Genomic DNA, 20,441 nt, shown 5'->3' with positions numbered 1-20,441 from the left:
GCTCATAAACTCATTGAACGCATTAGTTCCTTAATCATTTGTCATTAATCATCCAAAACTCACATACCAGGCCTAGATGAACTTTCAATCTCTCCCTTTTTGGTGATTAATGAAAACCCGATTAAAGCTTACAAATAATTTTATAAATAAACATTTTGAATCCTAAGATATATGGTAAGCTTCTCCTAAATGTGTGCATTGGATAAATTTGATTGATATCAAATGCACATATTCAAAAAGATTTTACGAGAACTCCCCCTATATCTTAGCATACGTGGGGGGTGCAAAGAGTGTGAGTGTACATGTTAAGTCTGTGATGCATATGACAAGATATATCACACAAAGAAAATAAAACCAACATTACACTAATACATCACCTAGGCATCATACTAACATAATTAAGTCTTACAAATAAAAGTTCAACATCTACCTAGCACACCACATTGTTCAACACATCATTAAAAAAAAGTTCTCATGTCCAACATCCCAAAGAAAGATAAAAGAGCGATACAATGATTAAACTTTCTTCTTCCCCTTTGGCATCAAGCACAAAAAAGAGAGAAAGAAGCAAACAAACACGATCACTAGCTCTCATCGTCGTCGGCATCGGTCTCTTCCTTCTCCTCGGACTCCTCATACTCCTCACAAACTCCACGGTGAAGACGACGAGAAGAGGAAGTGGCAATAGCCTAGGCTGCCTCAAAGAGAGCAAATGGGTCCTCAAACACCTCCGGGTTGCTCTCCTCCATCTCCGCACTAACCGGAGAACATGGAGGCTCGATGTGCAGGTGGCGGTGAATCTTCTTGAGCCGCTGGGTGTTCTTGTTGATTTTCTGAGACTGCTTATGTATCTTCACGGAGTTACTCTTACAAATATTGAATACTGCCTTCAGAAAAGAGCGGATTGGTGAAGACGATGACGAGGATTGGGGAGCACACGATGATGTAGCTGGAGGCTGAGACCTCAAAGAACCCCTTCTAGTGCCGCCCTAGAAGACTAACCAAGTAGAATTCTGATTCTCAGAGGCTCATGCTTAGCTTCCTTCACAAACTTCTTCTTTATCACCTTCTCAATCAGTTACATCACATAAGAGCATAAGCACAACCTCTGGCAGGGTTGATAGCTCCTCCCAAATAAAATCAAACACGCTGAAGGTGTTGGCATTGCTATCCATCCATGCCAACAAGTTCCGGACGTGGTCATGATACGCAATGCATTCCCTCCCTTGGGAGCTAAAGTGACCTAAAACATCCTATTAAGGTAATGAAAGAATGGTAGCAGCCCCTTTGTGTGTCCGAGGTTGACCTCACCCTCGGTCACATACATGAACTCCATCACGGATGATGTTAACTGCTCATCGGAGTGTATGCTTTCCGTTTGAATATCACTTGGATCAAAGCCGAGCAAACGAGCAAATTGACGCTAGGTCACACAATACCATGTGCCTTGGGTCATCCAAAGAAAGGTCCTTGCCTTATCCTTCTCAAAGTACTACCTCTATTGTTTTTTACTTATCATTTAGGACATCGACACGGTCTCCAATACACATATTTTAACATTATTTTTATAATTATTTCTTAGTGAAATTTAATAAACATATAATCATATGAAAGTACTTTTCATGGCGAATCCACTCATACCATTTGCATGTCTCGAATCCTAGCAATTTTGTATGTATTAATGGTAAAAGTTTTTGAAGTTTGATTGCACGCATTCTAAAACGATATCTATTTGAGAACGGAGGTAGTAGATGGTGGCATAGAATTGGGCTATTATCTCAACACACCAATTATACTTGAAACCCATGATCTCCTTAACTCCTTTTGCTTCACAAGCTGCAATCACTTCATCAAAAACTAGATCATGCTTTTCTTCCATGTATTTCAGTCAATCCATTGCATTTGCAAAACTGGGTCTTTTCTTGGAACGATGACAGTAGAGTAAAAGTCTTGCTGAAAAAAGTTCCAGAAACGACGGTCATCGAATAGCTACTGATACAAGCAAGGATCCTTTTCTCTTTGCCTTTTCACTTCTCCACTTATTCCCTTGTAATTGATAGCATGTCTTCCATACTCATTCCAACTGGGAATATCTAGCCTTAGAGGTCCAATTTCCTCCCCCTCCTCCTCTTGTTCCTCACTTTCAGATGCTTATATTTCAGCACGAGAGGAAGAAGCGGGAGCTTTACTGCAATCAGCTCTCCTTTGCGGCAAAGAGTCCCCTCTTGAGCTAGCTATAAGGACTCATTTATCCTTAGCGCTTGAGACACTCTTTGCTTGTGTACTGCATGTCGAACATGGCCTTGGGGCTCTTGAACATGCATTTCCTCCTCTTGAGGCTCACCTCAAGCCTCTTCTTGCCTCGCCTTCTTCTTCCTTTCGTAATGAGCCTTGATGTTTCCTTCCCCCATCCCGAGCAACTCTATAAGAGATAGAAATGATGGAATTGAGAACCTTAAAAGATTGGGTCAAAAGGAATCAAAAACTCGAATTTAGTTTTGACTGTGCAAAACTGGAAGTTCTGATTTAAATTCGGTAGTTCCGAGTTCCACAAATCAAAACCTAATTCGAGGGTTTGATCCTAGTAACCAAGGGAAACACATGATTCTCGAGCATAATGTTCTACGGCACCTAGGGAACCTATCCACCAAAGGGATTCGACCAAGATCCTCTATAAGATGAGATCAGGTTGATTGGTCCAATCTTCGGCGATGGCATCGTGGGGGGGGGGGGAGAGAGAGAGAGAGAGAGAGAGAGAGAGAGAGAGAGAGGGGGGGGGGTAAGTTTCCTCTAGGTTGGGGTTAAAACACCTAGAAACCGAAATATTCGATTACAACTCAGAACATTCGGATTGGAGCAGAATAGCAACCCGGAGACCTCCTTCTGAGTTTCATTTGGAATATCCAGGTAACTCGGAACTTCCAGGATCAGCCCGGAACTTCTGAGTTATCTAGAACAGGCATACACCAGAAGGACTTTAAAAAGATTTGGAGAACCGATTTCGATTAAATGTTGATCAGCTGAACATAAGAGGTTTTTCCATTTGTGATCAACGAACAATCAAGCATTACATAGCTATGATCACAAGTAGATCAACATGATCATAAAATCAAAAATCAAATGTTTTCTTAAAAACACACTAGTTTTGTTAAAACTTCTTCTTCTTCTTCTTTTTAAAAAAATCTATCCTATCACAAACAACAGCATGCAACAAATCAAGCCTTGGTTTGAGGACCTAGAATATTTAGCTCATATCTCCACTTTTGTGGCATTCTTATTGACACACAAGAGAAGGACTTTATTCAAGTCATAGCCACACTTTAAGGTATGAACTAAATATCTCGAAACACTTTAACCAAACACCGAAAAGACACACTTTTGGAGCTACTATTCCTTGTGATAAAACTAATTGACGCCTATTTGCAGCCTCTATTCTTGTCACCATTGGCAACAGTAGTAAAGCAAAATTCTGGGATATAAGATGGTTACAGGGTCAGACTCCAAAGGATGTAGCTCCCAATCTCTTTCTCATCACTACAAGGAAGAACCGAACAGTGGAGCATGAGCTACAAAACGATAATTGGATCCACTCGGTGAGAGGCATCATGACGTCTGCGCAACTACACAAGTTCATTGATCTCTGGGTGAAAATCCAATGTGTTGTCCTTCACCCAGATAACATTGTTTGGAAATGGACAACAAATGGTGCTTATAGTGCAAAATTTGTATATCTTGTACAGTGTATTTTGCACATTTAGAGCTACTCAAATTTGGAAGGCTAAGGTGAAGAACAAATGTAGATTTTTTTTTCTTGATTGTTGGTTCAAAACAAGCTAAACATGTTGGACAATCTAGCACGAAAGAACTTGCTATGTCTCTCGTTGTTCACTCTGTAATCAAAAACAAGAATCAGCTTTACACCTTAAACTGCAATGCGTTTTCTTAAAAGAGGTTTGGGAGCATGTCTCTCGTTAGTCACAGAGACAAGAATTTAGAGCGATGCTCCTGCACGACCATGCCGTGGTTGCAACCTAGTGGGAAGAAACGATAGCGGCGATCCCCAAGATGGACCAGAAAGTGGCTAATCCAGTTTTCATCTATACCCATTGGAACATCTGGGAAGAAAAGAACAGATGAATTTTCCAAAATAAGAGGTTGCAACCAGTTCAAGTTTCTTCTCTGGTGATAGATGAGGTCACGGTAAAACTAGGAACAAAGAAGGTGCCAAACCTCTAAGCCTGCTACGATGTTATATCTATATGTTATTCTTTCGGTGTTAATTTTCCTTGTTTGTAGCCATCCCTGAATGTTCTCTTTTTAGCCATTGCTCCTTGCCGATTTCGCTCGGCAGTTATTCTGTTAATGTAAAAATCTCTCTTCTTCTTCAATAGATGGCAGTGCTCCTACCATTGTTTTGAAAAATCAATTGAGTTAGGAGACTGCACAAATGAAAGTATTTCATTTGATACAGAACATGACTTGCCTGGAATGCCATCAATTTCAGGAGAAGAATCATTTTTATTGACAACATAACTCTTTTAAAAAGTCATCATTGACAAAATCATTGGTTACTGTAGAACAGCTTAAACATGGTCAATGATAATAAAGACAAGTTCAGAGAATTCACAAATCACAACAGGTTGATTGATGGATTGTTCTTGTCTCCACAATGTCAACACTCTGTTCTTGACAGAAATATTGGGGCATTGATGACGTTACTGACTCGGTGTTCTTCGGCTTTAACTGGAAATCTACTGCTGGAAAGACTAGGAGATGTGAAATCAGAAGAAAATTGGTATGAGAGTAAGGAGCTAACCAAGTCTAAAGAATGATTCTAATATCCAAACAAGTCAGGTGCTGCCGTACTTTTACCAAAAGACCAATGTGCATTGACAAATTAATCGTGTACTAAAGCAACTTCTGAAACAAGTCTTTACCTACCAAGATCACTAGCAACCCACAAAGGCTCGTAGCGTCTCATTGGTCACCAATCTACAGGTTCTCACGACAAGTCACCGTTTCTTTTTTGAGAGCCATAACAGGTCAGCATTTGGAGTTGGTGAGGAGATCCCAGAAAGGTGCTTTGACATGAGATGCCAAAGGGAAGGGATTGTTCTCCGTTCATACTTCTCCACCAACCCCAACTAAAAATTAGAAGAACTACTACTCAAAAAGAGAAGTAGGATAGGTAATTCAGAGGTTGCATGATAGATTATTGGTGGCACCACCACCTCCACGATGAGCTACAGTCAGTACAACTTTTGGCAAAACATCATCGCCTATGTCATGCCCATGTAATAAAAAATCTATTTCACATTTTGAGTTTATGAAATCGTCACCAACTATTGAGCAACCTGTAGTCAAACCGGCATAGAATATCTATATGTTATGATCTCGTAAGTTGTATGTCTGAGAAGACCATAGAGTTTGCATTAATCATTGGTTAAAAAGGACTATAACTCATGTAAACTCAATATTTTACTCAAAAAGGAACTGCAATTTATAGTTTATTACATGACCCACGTCTAGTAATAAACTGGCCTAATTATTTTTCCAGAGAAAACAAAGCTTTTCAGGTAGGATTGGGAAGACCCCTTTCAATTGAACGGGTGGTAGGTGGGATCTTACTTACTGGCAATTTGGCATGACCAAAAAATCATGCACTGGTGAGATCGATATATATATATACACACACACACAGACGTCGGTAGGTTGGTGAAAGGCTTGCCCCTCCACTACCACATTTCAGCAAAGCGTCACCACTATTCATCTTGCAAAAGCTTAGCGCATTACCTAACACATAATAAGAACCCTCCCCACAGATCCTTCCTGCCCCGTCAAGGGATCAACACCATAACCCAATCCATTTCTTTCCCAGCTCCAACTCCAGTATTCCAATGGCTGCAGCTACTTCCACAGGTAATTGCACACTAGCTGTAGTACGTACAAGAATGAAAAACAAAGCAGCTTTTGTTAGTTGATCAGTGAAACGAATGCGTGCATTATGTGTTGGTTTTCTTTAAAATTTGATGTGTGATGTGTTGATATTGGTTGGGCATGCAGGGAAGGGCAGCACTCCGGTGGGGCTGCTGGTGCTTATGGTGGCGGCATTAGTGGTGGGGTGGTTCGTGAACGCCGTCCGGCCGCCGCCGCCGACGCCGTGCGGGACGCCCGGCGGGCCGCCGGTGACGGCGCCGAGGGTGCGGATGCGGGACGGGCGGTACCTGGCGTACGCGGAGTCCGGGGTGAGCAGGGACAGGGCGCGGTTCAAGGTCGTGTACTCGCACGGCTTCTCCGGCAGCCGCATGGACTCGCCCCGCGCTTCCCAGGTTCGTCTCGGCGCTTGCCACTGTGTTTCGTCGTTGCTCTTGTGCCGGAAACGAATGGATCGCGTAGTGGCGGCACTATGGCGCCGCCGCCGCGCACCAGCGCATGATGCGCGCGCGCGCGCGCGCGCTTCCACATGCTTTCGGCTGTGGCAAAACCACTAGTGCATGAACGGGCACCGGCCGGCTCGTGCAGTTGCTGGTGGCCAGCACCAACTCCACCACCAACCGCGCGCGCGTTTCGTCCAAGGACGCCAAGGCTGCTAGCTACGTAGCGTACGCGCCGGCGTCATGTTCGCTCGCCTAACTTCCGTCAAAAACAAGCGTCGACGTTCGGGCTTCGGCAAGCCTGTTCCACGAAAACGGCTGGGCAAGCCAGTCCATGCATGGCTAATCATTTTCAGGGCGGCTCACCAGACACCGCCGTAGAAATTGTACACGACAGTGCAACTAATTGAACTGCTGAATGGACTGGACTACCTGACACGCAGGAACTGTTGGAGGAGCTGGGCGTGTACATGGTGGCGTTCGACCGCGCCGGGTACGGCGAGAGCGACCCGGACCGGCGCCGGTCGCTCAAGAGCGCGGCGCTGGACATCCAGGACCTCGCCGACGCGCTCGGCCTCGGTTCCAAGTTCTACCTCATCTGCTCCTCCCTCGGCTGCCACGCCGGCTGGGCTTCCATCAAATACATCCCGCACAGGTGAACCACTACTAACACACATCACAGTTGACATCGCTGAAGCGAGCGTGGTTCAAAGTTACGTCTTGGAGACCGTGAAAAGGTCTAAAAACGACCTTCGTTCGCGGGGTGATGATGGTGATGCAGGCTGGCAGGGGTGGCGATGATGGCGCCGGTGATCAACTACCGGTGGTCGGGGCTGCCGCGGGGGCTGGCTCGGCAGCTGTACAGGATGCAGCCGGTCGGTGACCAGTGGTCGCTCAGGGTCGCCTACTACGCGCCGTGGCTGCTGCACTGGTGGATGAACCAGACCTGGCTGCCCACCTCCACCGTCATCGACGGCTCCGCCCCCTTCCCCAACGCGCTCGACGAGAAGAACCGCGTCATGGCCCTCTCCAACGGAATGTTCCAGAAGGTCCGTTCGTGCTGCATCGCATGTTGCTTGTTAATCTTGAAGCCATATGGCTGGCACCTTGCAGAGGCCGTGCTCATTTGCAGTGGTGTATTCTTGCGATGTGTGCAGAAGGCGAGGCTGGCAACGCAGCAGGGGGTGCAGGAGTCGTTCTACCGCGACATGGCGGTGATGTTCGGGAGGTGGCCGGAGTTCGAGCCGACCGACCTCAAGGAGCCGCCGTTCCCGGTGCACCTGTTCCAGGGCGACGAGGACGGCGTCGTGCCGGTGCAGCTGCAGCGGCACATATGCCGCCGGCTCGGCTGGGTCAACTACCACGAGCTCCCCGGGGCGGGGCACTTCTTGTCGGCGGTGCCGGGGCTCAGCGACAGGATCGTCAGCACGCTCCTGCCAGCGCCGGCGTCGGCGTAACAGCCCGAAAGACGGCAGCGTCTTGCAAGTAGAAGTATATGACTGATCTGTTGTAGGTACAAATCTAGAAGCAATGCTGAAGAAGAGCACTTCCTGCGGAGCTTAGGCTGAGCCATTACTATACTGTACAAAGAAACTGATGATGAATCAATCTATTATCTTAATATTTGAAGAAAAAAAGAAGCTTCGTTCGCGGGGTGATGATGGTGATGCAGGCTGGCAGGAAGTTCATTCTTAAAGCTACAAAATTACCATATTAATCGGGAAAAAAAATCTAAACCACACATTATTGTAAACATCTGACGATCTAAATTAAATCAAAAATATATCAAATATGATTAATAAATAGTTAAATTCAAAATTAAAAATTATAAAAAATTAACAGTTCAATTTACATATAGTTTAGAAAGCAAAATATCTAAATATAAATAAAGACTCCAAATAAAATAAAATAAACAATAATTGAAATTAGAATTAAAATTAGAATAGAAAAAAAGATACATATCAAATATAGTCGTAAAAAAGCAAATTACTATGAAAATCAAATATCTAAATAAAGAGTCCAAATAAAATACAATTAATCAAATATTATTGTACCAAAATATTATAGCGAGACTAGCCATGCTATTAACGTGAGCCACATTGCTAGTTCTATATATCATTAACATGGGTATTTGACTCATTGTACATAATTTTTTACCATCAGAATCAGAAAGCAATTTAATCCAAATCCTGTAATTTACATACAGCTACAAAGAACAGTAACTGACTAGCGATTTTGAAGCTATCTAGAGGCACATGACCAATTGTAACAAAAATGTTACAATACAATACAGTACACACTACGGCAGCAAAGGCTGAAGGTTTACCAATCAAGAAAAGGTTGTCTGTAAATAGGAGAAACAGCTGGGGAGGAAAAAACAACCGGCGCTCATCTCCCACATTGAGCTGCTATGAACCCAAATATATTCACAACCAGAAATAAAAAGAATCACGCGCTGATTTCTGCATTACACTGCTGCTCCCTGTGGCAGCTTCTTCGACTCCAGAACATGCCTGAGCAGCTGGTCCGGTCAAGATCTTGCTCGTCCCTTTTGTCCAGCTCCGTACTTGTGCTGTGTGAGGGCCGAGGAGATTGGACCTCGGAACCATCCTGTGCTTCTGTAGCACCACATGGATCATCGTTGTTGCACCTGCAGGTCGGGAGGGCTGATGACGGGAACGGGCTACAGGTAAGTGGACAAACTAGCTCGGAAGAAACAGCTGCTACACGGTTGCGCCTGATTTCAGATTTGCAGACAGTTGCTGGCGAGTCCACAGATCGAGTGTTTAGCATGCATGGATTGCAGAATGTGAGTGCTGAACTTGATTTTAGCCCTTCTGTTGGTGTGCTTAGTAGCTTGGTGAATGACATTATTCCATTCCGACAGAGAGGGCATGGGATCGACCCAGGAGGGCCTGTGAACTCGACGCGGATGTTGCTAGTTGAGCAAAGATAGAGAGCACATTTGATGCAGAACTCATGACCACAACCTGAAAGAACAGAATATAGTGTTAGCATAGTATGTGCATTTTTCACATTGTGGCACACTGTACCATGATGTACACGATCAAGAAAAATTCTATTAAAAACATACAGCTTTCTGAAAGCGTAAAGGTACTCCAAACAGTCAGGTTCAGCTTATGCAACAGCCATCAGTGTTTTGATATTTACTTTTATGTTACTCTCACTGTTTTCCAAGGTTTCATGACATAAATATAATTCACAAAATGGTAGCATCTTATGCAATTCGTCAGATTAGCCAAAAAAAACCAATTAAAGAAGAGCCATTATTAGGTGAGTAAATTTTAAAGAAATGGAAATTCAAAATCATTACACCATTGAATATAGCCTAAAGTTGTATCATTACAGCAAGGTCTACTACTGAAGCAATTCTCGTTGAATGTTTTGAGTTAGTTGTGAAATAAAACAGTTCAACTGTTCAAGTGTTCTTATCAGATTGAATAACAAACTACAAGTGCTGAAATACATTGTTGTTCTCCTACAACAGTTGTAAGGGTAGAGAAGATGAAGCACCTGCGCATCTACAAACCAGGAAAATAAATATCACAAGCAATGCCAAACCAACAAAAACCAGAGCATAGATTAGATTAGATAGCCATCTCCTCACAAAATTATAAAGAAAGTAACCCAACTACACATCAATATAAGTGAAGGAATGGGATAATATTGAAGCAAGTGTGTAATGTGAGCATTAGACACACCTTCCGCAGCTACGGAACAAGACCTTTCAAGGCAAACAGCACAAAGATCGCTATCATCAACGTAGGGTATTGTATGCAGCAAACCAAATTCTCTGCAAATGCACAACAAAGGAAATATATAAATAAATGTTCAATATGTTTTTACCATTTGAGAATCTTGAAATGAAGCGCTTATGAGTGGTATTGTTATTAGTGGAAAAACACCAGGCATCTTCAAGGTTAAATTGCCAAATTAGCAAAAGGAGGTGAGATTCAGCAGAAGCAATTCTAGTTCAGTCTAGTCAATTAAGTAAATTTCAGATAATAACAGATGTAATCAATAGCCCAGTAAGAGAGCTGACTGTACTATGAAACTGAAGGCGAAAAAGGAAAGAAAAAAGATGAATGACAATATTTGCAACAAATTCAACCCAACGAATGAGCATAGTTCAGTAGCTGCCTGAATGAAAGTACCCATTTCTGGAAATATTGCAATCATACAACAGAAAAGATGCCTAAATGTTCACAAATATCAGATCCCCTGGTATACAGAATGAAACTGCTCTTATTGCATCCTTTATTTTTTCGAAAAGCATTGAGCATACATTCACATATCCAAAGCCTTTTAGCACAGAGAATACATGCACACATCAAAAGCCAGCACTCATTGTTGTCCACAAAAGTAATAACTCTTATATTTACTTCCAACATACGAAATCAACAAGTGATGAGTTGCTAAGCACTAACCTGGCTATATTAAGTATGCTCATGAGTGGCAAGGCAAGGTAACTGGATGGTTGAAATACAGGGACACTCGAGTTTGAATTTGGAGAAAGTAATGGCTCCACAGAACACCGTCCAAATATCCTAGCAACATCAATGGGAAGCCACCTAAACACAAGATAAAACTAATCAAGTGAATTTATTAAATAACTATATGGTAAGATTAATCCATGATTTTAAATTCTTACCCATTGCAGTTGAGTGTCAACCTGCTAGCACCTTTTGATATTAGTAGCTGAAATAGTGGCATCATCAGATATCAGAACAAATCAATTCCAATTGGGACAACTGTAACTGAAAACAGGTCGTTGTCCAAAAGACGATGCTGCTTTATGACATTAACTTACCTCACAGCACTCCAGCCTCCCCCCACCGGCTGCATAATGCAAAGGAGTACTGCCAGCTCCTGTTCGACCAGCGCATAGTTAAAACCACATTAGATATAAGGTAATTAGCATTGTTTAATGCATGCCATCCAAGCTAACAACAACCACTTGCCTATCAAATTTGCTGTAGTACCGTAGGGAAACGTGACAGCTGAGACATTGGCACCTAAGTCAATCAACAATTGCATGCAATCGAAATGACCATTCAACGCCGCCATATGAAGTGCTGTTACACCGCCATCAGCAGGCTTGTTGATGTACCTCACACGGGCACTAAAACAAACATGGTGTTAACGACAGGTCATTTCAAACAGTAAAGCTATTATCCATTGGCAATACGTACGATTCATTAAACTTCTGTCCCGATGAAGAATTGGGACTGCTCCCACTATTCGTCTGACAATCACCACCATCCACCACAGAGGCAATATCCTCCAAGGCAACACTTGGGACAAAGTCCACAAGTAAAAGCCTTACACACCGAACAAATCCATCATGTGCTGCAAAATGCAATGCTGTTCGACCGCTTAAGTAATCCGCCCTTGAAACCTTCCAAGATACCCAAACACATGAAACAGTCAGCACCTCACTTGTGTCAAAGCAGAAATGTAATACACAGGAAAAGCTATATTTCAAAAAAAGTCATACATTGCATCCAAAGAGCAGGAGCATCTGAACCACCTCCCAGTGCCCATGCCGACATGCATGCATCAACGCAGTCTTGATCCATCCAAACAAACAAAACCAATCAACAAACTATCCAATTCATATAGATACTGAAGAAACGAATAGAAATGTAACACCTATCCCATTGCCAAAAGAGGAGCAGGAAAGCCACAAAGCAATAAAAATCAAATCGAATCTTGGTTCGGCTCCAGCACGGGTAAAAGTGTATATAATGAGTCTTTTTGTCCTATCGCTGAACAGAGTAACACAAGAAACCACCTAAAAACTGAATCTTCACACCACTTTTTGTTTAACACGACATAAGAGCTGCCAAATTTATCACTTTTACGTGACAGATCTTAACATTTGTTCTATTTGCACGCACAAAGATAAGTGAAACACAAGGATCAAAAAAATTGTAACCCAGAAAGTCCACAAAGATCTACCTGTCCGCAGTAGTTCCGCGCGTTAACGTCAGCACCTTTCTCCAGCAGCAGCGTGACAATCTGCGCGGGTAACCACAATTCGTGATCGAATCCAATGGAAGCACTCAGAATACAGAAGGGGCGCGAGAAAATTGCACGGACGTCGAGGTGGCCCTTGGCGGCGGCGAAGTGGAGCGGGGTGTTGAGGCCGCCGAAGGTGGAGTAGCGCGCGAGCGCCGGGCTGAGCTCCAGCAGCATCCGCGCCTCCACGGCGTCCCCGTCGCGCGCCGCCGACACGAGCCGCTCGCCAGAGGCCGAGCACCCCAGCGAATTGCCCATCGCCGGTGACGGCGAGCGTCGGCTCCTCCGCAACCACGCGGAACGCCGGCAGAGGGCGCGAGGAATCCGCCGCCTCCGGGGTTGCGCCGGTGACCACTCGCCGGAATCGCCGGCGCCCGGCGGCGAGGGGAGGGCGCTTTTGTAATTTGCGGGAATTTCGGGGGCTGGTGGGGTGGGTGGTCTTCGCTTCGTCCGTTTGGGGTCTCAAAATTTCGCAGCTCCGGAGGAAAGCGGAGGAGAGGGAGTGGAAATGTAAGGCCTTTATTAATTTTTTTTTCTTATCACATTTTATATTCTTGGTTTGAATTTTTTTTGGATTTAACTGGGCCGTTGGATTTGGCTCACTCATGCGCCATTACAGATAGAGCAGTAGGCAGGCAGGAGTGAGTAAAGCTAGTGTGGATGTGATCATGTGAGTTGTGATTAGGAATTTTAATTTCATTTTATAATTTTTTTGTTTATCAACGAAAAAACTGAAATATGCTAAATTTCATCGGAATCTCGATCATTTTTCGTCATCCGCTAAGTGGGTTCTACGTATCAATGAAAGAAAATTCTGAAATTAGATATTTCATTTCCCTTTAAAAATCTCAAAATTGATGAAATTTCGATGAAATTTTAATCATTTGTTGTGGTTGTGCTTAGTGGCTAACACAAGTTGATTTGCATGATAACACTGACGTGCCCCAACCGTCACAGACTCACAGCTTTTCCACCTTTTGTTTTGGTGGAAGGAGCAGCTGTTTTCTTATCTAGAATTCTAGAAAAAAATGAGCCACAGATATCTCTTTCATTAAAAACTTCAAAGAAGTTCTTTTGAATTTGCCTCGCTTCGACTTTTTTAATTTTTTCTCCCAAATTAGTAAAGATGTTTATCCACAGCTGATTATTAATATCTGTCGGGTGATTCGGTACGAATGTACAATGAATGATCTGTGCACTTGCATGTTTGGACTTTAGATAGTGAAATTGGTATCAAATCATCAACATAATTCAAAAAAACTCTAGGACCAATCCTTCTTATTCACAAAGTCCCTTTCTGATCACGATGTGTAGTTTTAGCCACCTTCAGAGAAAAGGATGTGGAAAAAAATCTAGGAAAAAACATATAGCACCCTTTTCATTTGATAGCGTGCCTTTACTTGTCTCATAAACGAAATTTGTACGTCCTAATTGGCATTTTCCATTTTAACCGGCATTTTTGGGGGGTAAAGCAAAAAATTTACGATGTGAAATGGCCAAATGGGAATGGGGTCAATGCTGCGGCAGGCGAGTGGGGTAGGTGTTGCGTGTTTGCAGGTCACAGGTTTTTGATACGGACGTTGGATCTGTCCTCTCCAGAAACGGGACCGAAGAGCAAAGAAACGGAGAGATGAAGACAAAGTTTTTCGGTTGTGATATGTTTTCTTTCATAGACGACCGACCGATGGACGGCAATTTGTTCCCTGGTGAACACTTGGACCCATGATCATAAAAATCTAATGAATTTATAAACACACCTAATATTAAGCAAGTCATCATCATTGACAGTTCATGAGTAGGCGCTCCATCATGTTTGATTAAGAAGTGAGTGACTCATTGCATCACACTGATAGGTACGTGCCACTATTGACTTGGAAATCACCAAATCCTATGATTTTAATGTATGGTTGGCGAGAACTCAACCCTTTTCTAAGAATAGGTCTTAGCTTAGATGATTAGGGTGTGATTATTATCTGTATAGACCGTATATATAGGTTGATTAGAGTTATATTTATTAAAAAAAATAGTGTTTGGTTGTATCTATCTAGATAAGTTGAGCAGAGTTTCTGTTTGGTTGACTGAATCTGAGGTCACACGAGCGAATGTAAGAGTTAAGATTGTGATTGGTTGATTGCATTAAGTTGATTTGGTGATACTGACATGTGTACTTATCTGCATGAGCGGATGCAGGAGACTGCATCCACCGAGCCAGGCTACGAGCGTACATTTGCATCCAATCGAACCAGACTATAACAATACATGAGGACAATCAAACATGTTTCTTCCTAAGATTATACGTATCCTGAAGGGACAACGATATCGTCTAAAGAAGGGGTGAATATGCGTGTCCTAGAAAATTTTACAAACTAAATGCAGTGAATTAGCAATATACGAACAATCCGTAGATTTTTTTTAGAGTCTCCGTAAAAGTACGGACACTCAGCAGAAATCTGCAGATACTTCAAAGATTTCAGTAAAAACTCAAGAGATATCTATGCAATACAATATAGTTGAAATCCACAAATTACCCAACACCAATAGATGTATTTCAACCTATTTTAATAAGTACCTACAGCTCGAAGTTCAAAAAAAGTAGATCGAGCAATATGCATAAATATTGAACAAGAACTCAAAACGAAGAAATAAGAGAGGAGACACACAATTTATTTCCCAAAATTCGGACACCTCATCTAGAGGTTCCTACGTCTCTGTTGAGGGACTCGATCACACTTGAGCTTGGCTTCTACTCTTGATTTCTTCCCTTGCGGAGGCAAAATCGAAACCTTCACAAACTTCTTGCAGCACACCACAATCTTAGATGCTCTACGGTGACATCTAACCACCTAGGCGATTGAATCCTCAAGAGTAACAAACACTCCGCAAACTTATTACCAATGAACTCGAGTGTTCATGATGGGAGTTATGCTCACTTGCTCTCAATCTTCCAATCTCTCAATTCAACTCACTTTTCTTCTTAAATCTCACTAAAATAAAGCGGGGAGAGCAAAAATGGCTTTGGCTTTGAGGTATTTTTGTGGAGGCACCAGCAGCCCTCAAAGGAAGGGGTGAGGGTATAAACACTCAACCCCTCCCCTAAAAAAAAACTAGCCGTCAGTCCTGTTTAAATGCGAATACTCCAACGGACCCTTCGGATTTTAACCCAACTAGCCAGTGCTTACAAAAAACTAGTCGTTAGATCTAGAATTTATGGACCCTTCGCAAACATGCGGACTATCCGCAAAAAAGTGCGGACACTCCGTAGGTTAACAAAATAACCTAGGTCACTAAAAAGAAAACATCGTAACTTTTGATCTTGAAGTCCGATTTCAACAATTTCAGACTCTATAAAAAGCTTACTCAGAGGACTACATATCCCAACTGAATTCATAGTATTAAACCTATAGTATCAAACTAAGAACTCTCTGAAACCCAATTCGGACACTTTAACACTTTCCGCACCAGGCTCCTAAAGCAAACTCTCACTTTGGGTTTGGTTAGAAACTCTTGAGCACTGAGACACGACAATTAGCTCTATGTTGCATCCCTCTTAATATTGCGGCATACCTATACTCAAATTCAAAGATAAAACTCGTTTGAATCACATTTGAGCCTTCGAATACCTCCGAGCACCGCTTCTTTCTTTCGAACTCTGAGAGTTGTCAACTTCCATATAATCTTTACTCTATCTCTTCTTTATTCTTCATATGATTGATACGAATCATTCATAGCTTCCCATAACCTCACATGGTCCATTGGCGCAAAGCCTTCACTCGCTCTTCACCACCGCATTGGTCATTCAACGCCAAGCCATTTGCTTTCCCTTCACCACCGGATGGTCCATCACAACCAAGTCTTACTTGCCCTTCACCGTTTTGCCATAGAAAACCATTTTGTATCCGGCATCTTCAATAAATTCAATTAATCATATATGGAGTTCAATTTTGTTCTTCACTCTTGGCATGTATGATTTCAATTCAACTTATGACTTCTTATGGATCCTAACTCCAACTCACTCTCAAGCATAAAGCATATGGGTTAGTGCATAAAACCTAATTGATAATGGCATACCTTTAGTTGCTTGATCTCCAGAAGTAACTTAGCCTTCATACTTCAAGCTTCTTCTTCTTATGAGCATCACTAAGATCTCAATGACTTTGATACAATTCTTTGAACTCATGGCAATTCTTAATGAATCTACGCTTCATCATTTATGTATCTTCTATGAAATAACCTAATAACAATTCTCAACAAAATTGTTAGTCCACATGTATTGTCATCATTAACTTACCCGAGCATCACTTAGAGATCATTCATCTTGATGCATATGTCTTCTCTATGCATCACCTATGGAATACACTACTAACAAACTCAACACCATTGTTAGTCCATAGCTATTGTTATTAATTACTAAAACCATACATAAGTGCTAGATGCAACTTTCACATCCGCCAGACTAGTTTCCTCTCATGCAGGCAACCATTCAAACCCTTAGTGTCAGGACCCCGACCTCGGATTTTCCTACGCCTCATGTATCAGTCCCTGGATCAAATAGTTGATACACACATAATTCAACAGAATATTATCAAATACATACTTCGAATAAAATAATTACCTGAAAGGAGCGAAAGATGGTCTCGTGGGCAAGGATCCACAGCAGACCAGCGAGGCATAAGAGCCTACAGCGGAGCGGAGTGAAACAAATGGTGAAACACAATGCCACAAGCAACTCAGGTGCGGATGCGACCTTAGACATCTCCTCTTTAACTTCATCTGGGTTGAGATTGATCTCCATCTCAACAATCTGAAAGCGGCAGGACTGAGTACGGAAGGTACTCAACAAGTCATATACTACTTCAAGGGGTTGATAGATGTATAAATGATAATGCAAGGACAAGGCTTTACAATTTATTTTTAAGCGTAAAGTAGTTTTATGCAGGTGTCCAGTTATATATTCTCTACTGATAGCTTTTGAAATAGTTTAAATAAGATAACAAGGTATATCTTTGGGTTTTTCGATCCTGGGAGGGGCGACACCTCACTCTGCAGTCCCTATCACATGTCTGGTGTACCTCTAATACTATATAGCTCCTAACGGATTGAGCTAGTAACCTTATCACACAGACATCTAGTCTACACACTCACTCATCAAGACACACACCCCGAGTTTAATCAAGTGAGGTAATGCTTCGCATATCCATGACCATGGACACGTCTATTCGAATAGTTTTACACTCTGCAGAGGTTGTATATTATACCCACGTAATATGCTCAGCCTCCAACCGTTGCAAGCAGAGGAGCGAATCATACTGAGACACTTCAATCACTTTTCCTATCAGGTTTTTCTATGTGATCCATCAAGTACCAGTGACCTCATACTAAATGCCAAACTGGCTTTTACCGTCATTTGAAACATTCAAACAGAGGGCCAGATAGTCGCTTGGATCATGCGTTGCTCTCAGCCTCCCAGTATGATACCCAACTCGGTCCAGTGAAAGAAAAGTCAAATCCTACCTATTCAGGACATATGGTTGCACGGGGTGGCTTAGCATGTCAGAGCAATTGATTCGGTCCTTATACAGTCGAGGCAAGCATCTTCATTGGTAATGAATATCACCAAGTAACTCAAGCCTCCAAGAGCATTCTCCTCGAAGAACTACTCTACCTGCCCCTGCTAGAAATAGTTTTCACTCATTTTACACATCACCCGTCATATCACACGACATTAAGGATTTCACAACCATCAAGAATCTATGGTATATGAGTTAATTGATAAACAATGAAGTAACATCTCCGAAGAGATGTATTCCAAGGTGACATCTCCGAAGAGACGTATTTAATCCTAAACATGCTAGATATCAAGGTGTCGTCCGACATTAATATAGATAACAACAGGTAATCCTAAGGTGATATGTATTATGGCAGATGACATTTAAGGTATGGCAATTGTTTGATAGGATTTAACTACTGCAAATAGTTTAAATAGTGCAATACATAGCACATGCGATAATAAGTCAAGTTTTAAATTGATCAATTAGATTATTTGAAAACATGGGTTCAATATTATCAACGAGATAGGACTTGCCTTCACGAAGTTCAATTCACGATTGGTCTTATCGTTCGGGTCTTCCGGGTTCTTTATCACCAAATCTTGCCTTCAGTTCCTTCCTTGCATCCTGGCTTAGATTCTTAACTTTGAGCCTACGCAGATTAACGATGAAAGATGCATAACGACTAAGCAAAGGAAAACTAGAACAAAACCAAGGAACACCAAAGCGAAAGAAGAATGATTGGGAAAACGACGAAAGATAACCTAGCGGAAATACGATCGACAACTCTAAGCTGCAACAAAACTGACATACAAAGACTAGCGAAGTTATCTAGTGAAATTAGGACAAGTTGTTCACCTATTCGTTTTATTAACTTAAGAGAGAGCGCATAATCAAGTTACTCTCAACTAGGTGAGCGTTTAGTAGCCTAACTGCCGAAAAATGCCAGTTAGGGTTTCTACGTGCAAGTGAGTACATGTGTACCGACATATATGTACATGTGATAATTACGTCTATATTTATGTGAGCATGCATACATATATACGTAAATATACCTCTAAGTGATTATGTGCTTAAGTACCAATTAATTAATCTAAGCTATAACACTAAACTAAAGTTATCTAGCAATTAAACTTAATTACTTAGTGTTACTTAATTGCCACTCTAATTAAGCTATATTTTATTGCTATGGTAAAAACATGCATGTAATTAGTTAACTAGGTTAACTATTCTTTATATCTAATTAATTATTAAAAAGATATTCAATTAATTAATTACCAACATTAAATTATTCTATCATTTTCTAATGATAGGTATTTATTTATTTAGCAGTTATACTAGTTAATCTTATTACATTAATTATACTAAAATTAATCTATAGCTTAAAGCATGAAATAACAATCTACTTCTAAACATTTAATTAGAAGATTAATTCTTTAATTAACATAAGGATTAAACCTTCACTTAAGCTAGATTGGCATAAGCGGCTAATCCAGGATTATACCTATACATGGTTATTGAGTTAACTAACTCAACTTTATTTACTAAAGACAAAATATATTCTAAGTTAAACGCCGTGACACAAAATAAATACCGGATGAGAAAATTAAACGAACTCCAAAAATTATGATATTTGGTCGGGAGATAGATTATGATTTTAGAGGGATATCGACGAAAGAATCGCCGAAATCGGAGTTGAAATGGACAAGTTATGGCTGTCAGAAGATTTAATCTAAAATTAAATCAAGAAAACGTGAAATTACACTATTCATATGTGGGCCCCACTGAACAATACTGTGGGACCCACAAAACAGTAACAGATGGGACCCACTGCACAGTACCATAACGGGCGAGATGGGCTCAGGCCTGGATTTGGGCATGGGCCAGTCTAGTACTGGGCCTGGGCTTGCACAGTAGTCGTCCCACTCAAGTCGACCTGACTGCATTCGCGGGCTAAGGAAATTGGGCCGGCCCACTGGGGCATGGCCTTTTGATGGCTGGCCTGGCCTGGCAAAGCGAAGTGGCGAAGGGGGACCGACAGCGAGCAATCACGGTGGAGTCACGCTAGATAGCTCGTCGAACTCGCGCTCCCGCCGGTGATTCACGAAGAGAAACGGTCGCAGGACCTCTACATGTGATGGGGATTCCGTTTGGGGGCTTATCGTCGACCAGCAGCGTCAAACGACGGTTGGAGTGAAGCTAGGCAGCGGAGCACGGCTGGGGCAGCGAAGAAGAGGAAGGAGGAGGGGGGTTTGGCCGGCTAAAGGTGCCTACAAGTGCGGTGCAACGCGGGGAACTCAGCCAGGGGGTTCAAGGGTCGATGGCTAGACCGTAGCCCAGCCGACAATGTGCAGGTGAGGTACGACAACACTCGGTCGTTGCTGAAGGGTGCGCTGGCATCGAGCCAGAGGAAAAACGGTGCACGCAATTGAAAGAGAAGAGCGAGGGGAAGCTCATCGAGGCTGGAAAGGGTGAGGAG

The 20,441-nt window shown here is 42.3% G+C and overlaps 2 protein-coding genes across 2 annotated transcripts; one reads left to right on the top strand and one right to left on the bottom strand.

Moving 5' to 3' along the window:
- The first annotated feature begins 5,693 nt into the window (after nucleotides 1–5,693).
- LOC133908089 (uncharacterized) lies at nucleotides 5,694–8,010 on the top strand. The gene is made up of 5 exons (XM_062350215.1): nucleotides 5,694–5,919; nucleotides 6,064–6,329; nucleotides 6,818–7,029; nucleotides 7,156–7,423; nucleotides 7,532–8,010. Exons 1-5 carry the CDS (start codon nucleotides 5,898–5,900, stop codon nucleotides 7,829–7,831), a joined length of 1,068 nt encoding a protein of 355 aa, XP_062206199.1. The 5' UTR covers nucleotides 5,694–5,897; the 3' UTR covers nucleotides 7,832–8,010.
- Nucleotides 8,011–8,419: 409 nt separating this feature from the next.
- LOC133907477 (probable E3 ubiquitin-protein ligase XBOS33) lies at nucleotides 8,420–12,943 on the bottom strand. Its single transcript, XM_062349530.1, has 10 exons — nucleotides 12,498–12,943; nucleotides 12,357–12,416; nucleotides 11,893–11,964; nucleotides 11,588–11,793; nucleotides 11,357–11,517; nucleotides 11,206–11,264; nucleotides 11,047–11,093; nucleotides 10,823–10,966; nucleotides 10,097–10,188; nucleotides 8,420–9,364 (listed from the first exon to the last, which is right to left on the bottom strand). The coding sequence occupies exons 1-10, from the start codon at nucleotides 12,672–12,674 to the stop codon at nucleotides 8,823–8,825; spliced, it is 1,560 nt and encodes a 519-aa protein (XP_062205514.1). The 5' UTR covers nucleotides 12,675–12,943; the 3' UTR covers nucleotides 8,420–8,822.
- Nucleotides 12,944–20,441: the final 7,498 nt, after the last annotated feature.

This window comes from Phragmites australis, chromosome 24, assembly GCF_958298935.1.
Source record: "Phragmites australis chromosome 24, lpPhrAust1.1, whole genome shotgun sequence".
NCBI classification, from domain to species: Eukaryota; Viridiplantae; Streptophyta; class Magnoliopsida; order Poales; family Poaceae; genus Phragmites; species Phragmites australis.
Note: the sequence above shows the minus strand (reverse complement) of the source record. Positions and strands in the feature narration are given on the sequence as shown.

Bases quoted from the DNA above. Each gene is read 5' to 3' on its own strand.
- LOC133908089 (XM_062350215.1), top strand. From the start codon at position 5,898: ATGGCTGCAGCTACTTCCACAG. The intron at 7,030-7,155 runs GTGAACCACTAC...ATGGTGATGCAG, and splicing joins ATCAAATACATCCCGCACAG to GCTGGCAGGGGTGGCGATGA. The intron at 7,424-7,531 runs GTCCGTTCGTGC...CGATGTGTGCAG, and splicing joins CCAACGGAATGTTCCAGAAG to AAGGCGAGGCTGGCAACGCA.
- LOC133907477 (XM_062349530.1), bottom strand. From the start codon at position 12,674: ATGGGCAATTCGCTGGGGTGCTCGGCCTCTGGCGAGCGGCTCGTGTCG. The intron at 11,965-12,356 runs GTAGATCTTTGT...GGATGGATCAAG, and splicing joins CGCGGAACTACTGCGGACAG to ACTGCGTTGATGCATGCATG. The intron at 11,794-11,892 runs GTATGACTTTTT...GTATCTTGGAAG, and splicing joins TCCTGCTCTTTGGATGCAAT to GTTTCAAGGGCGGATTACTT.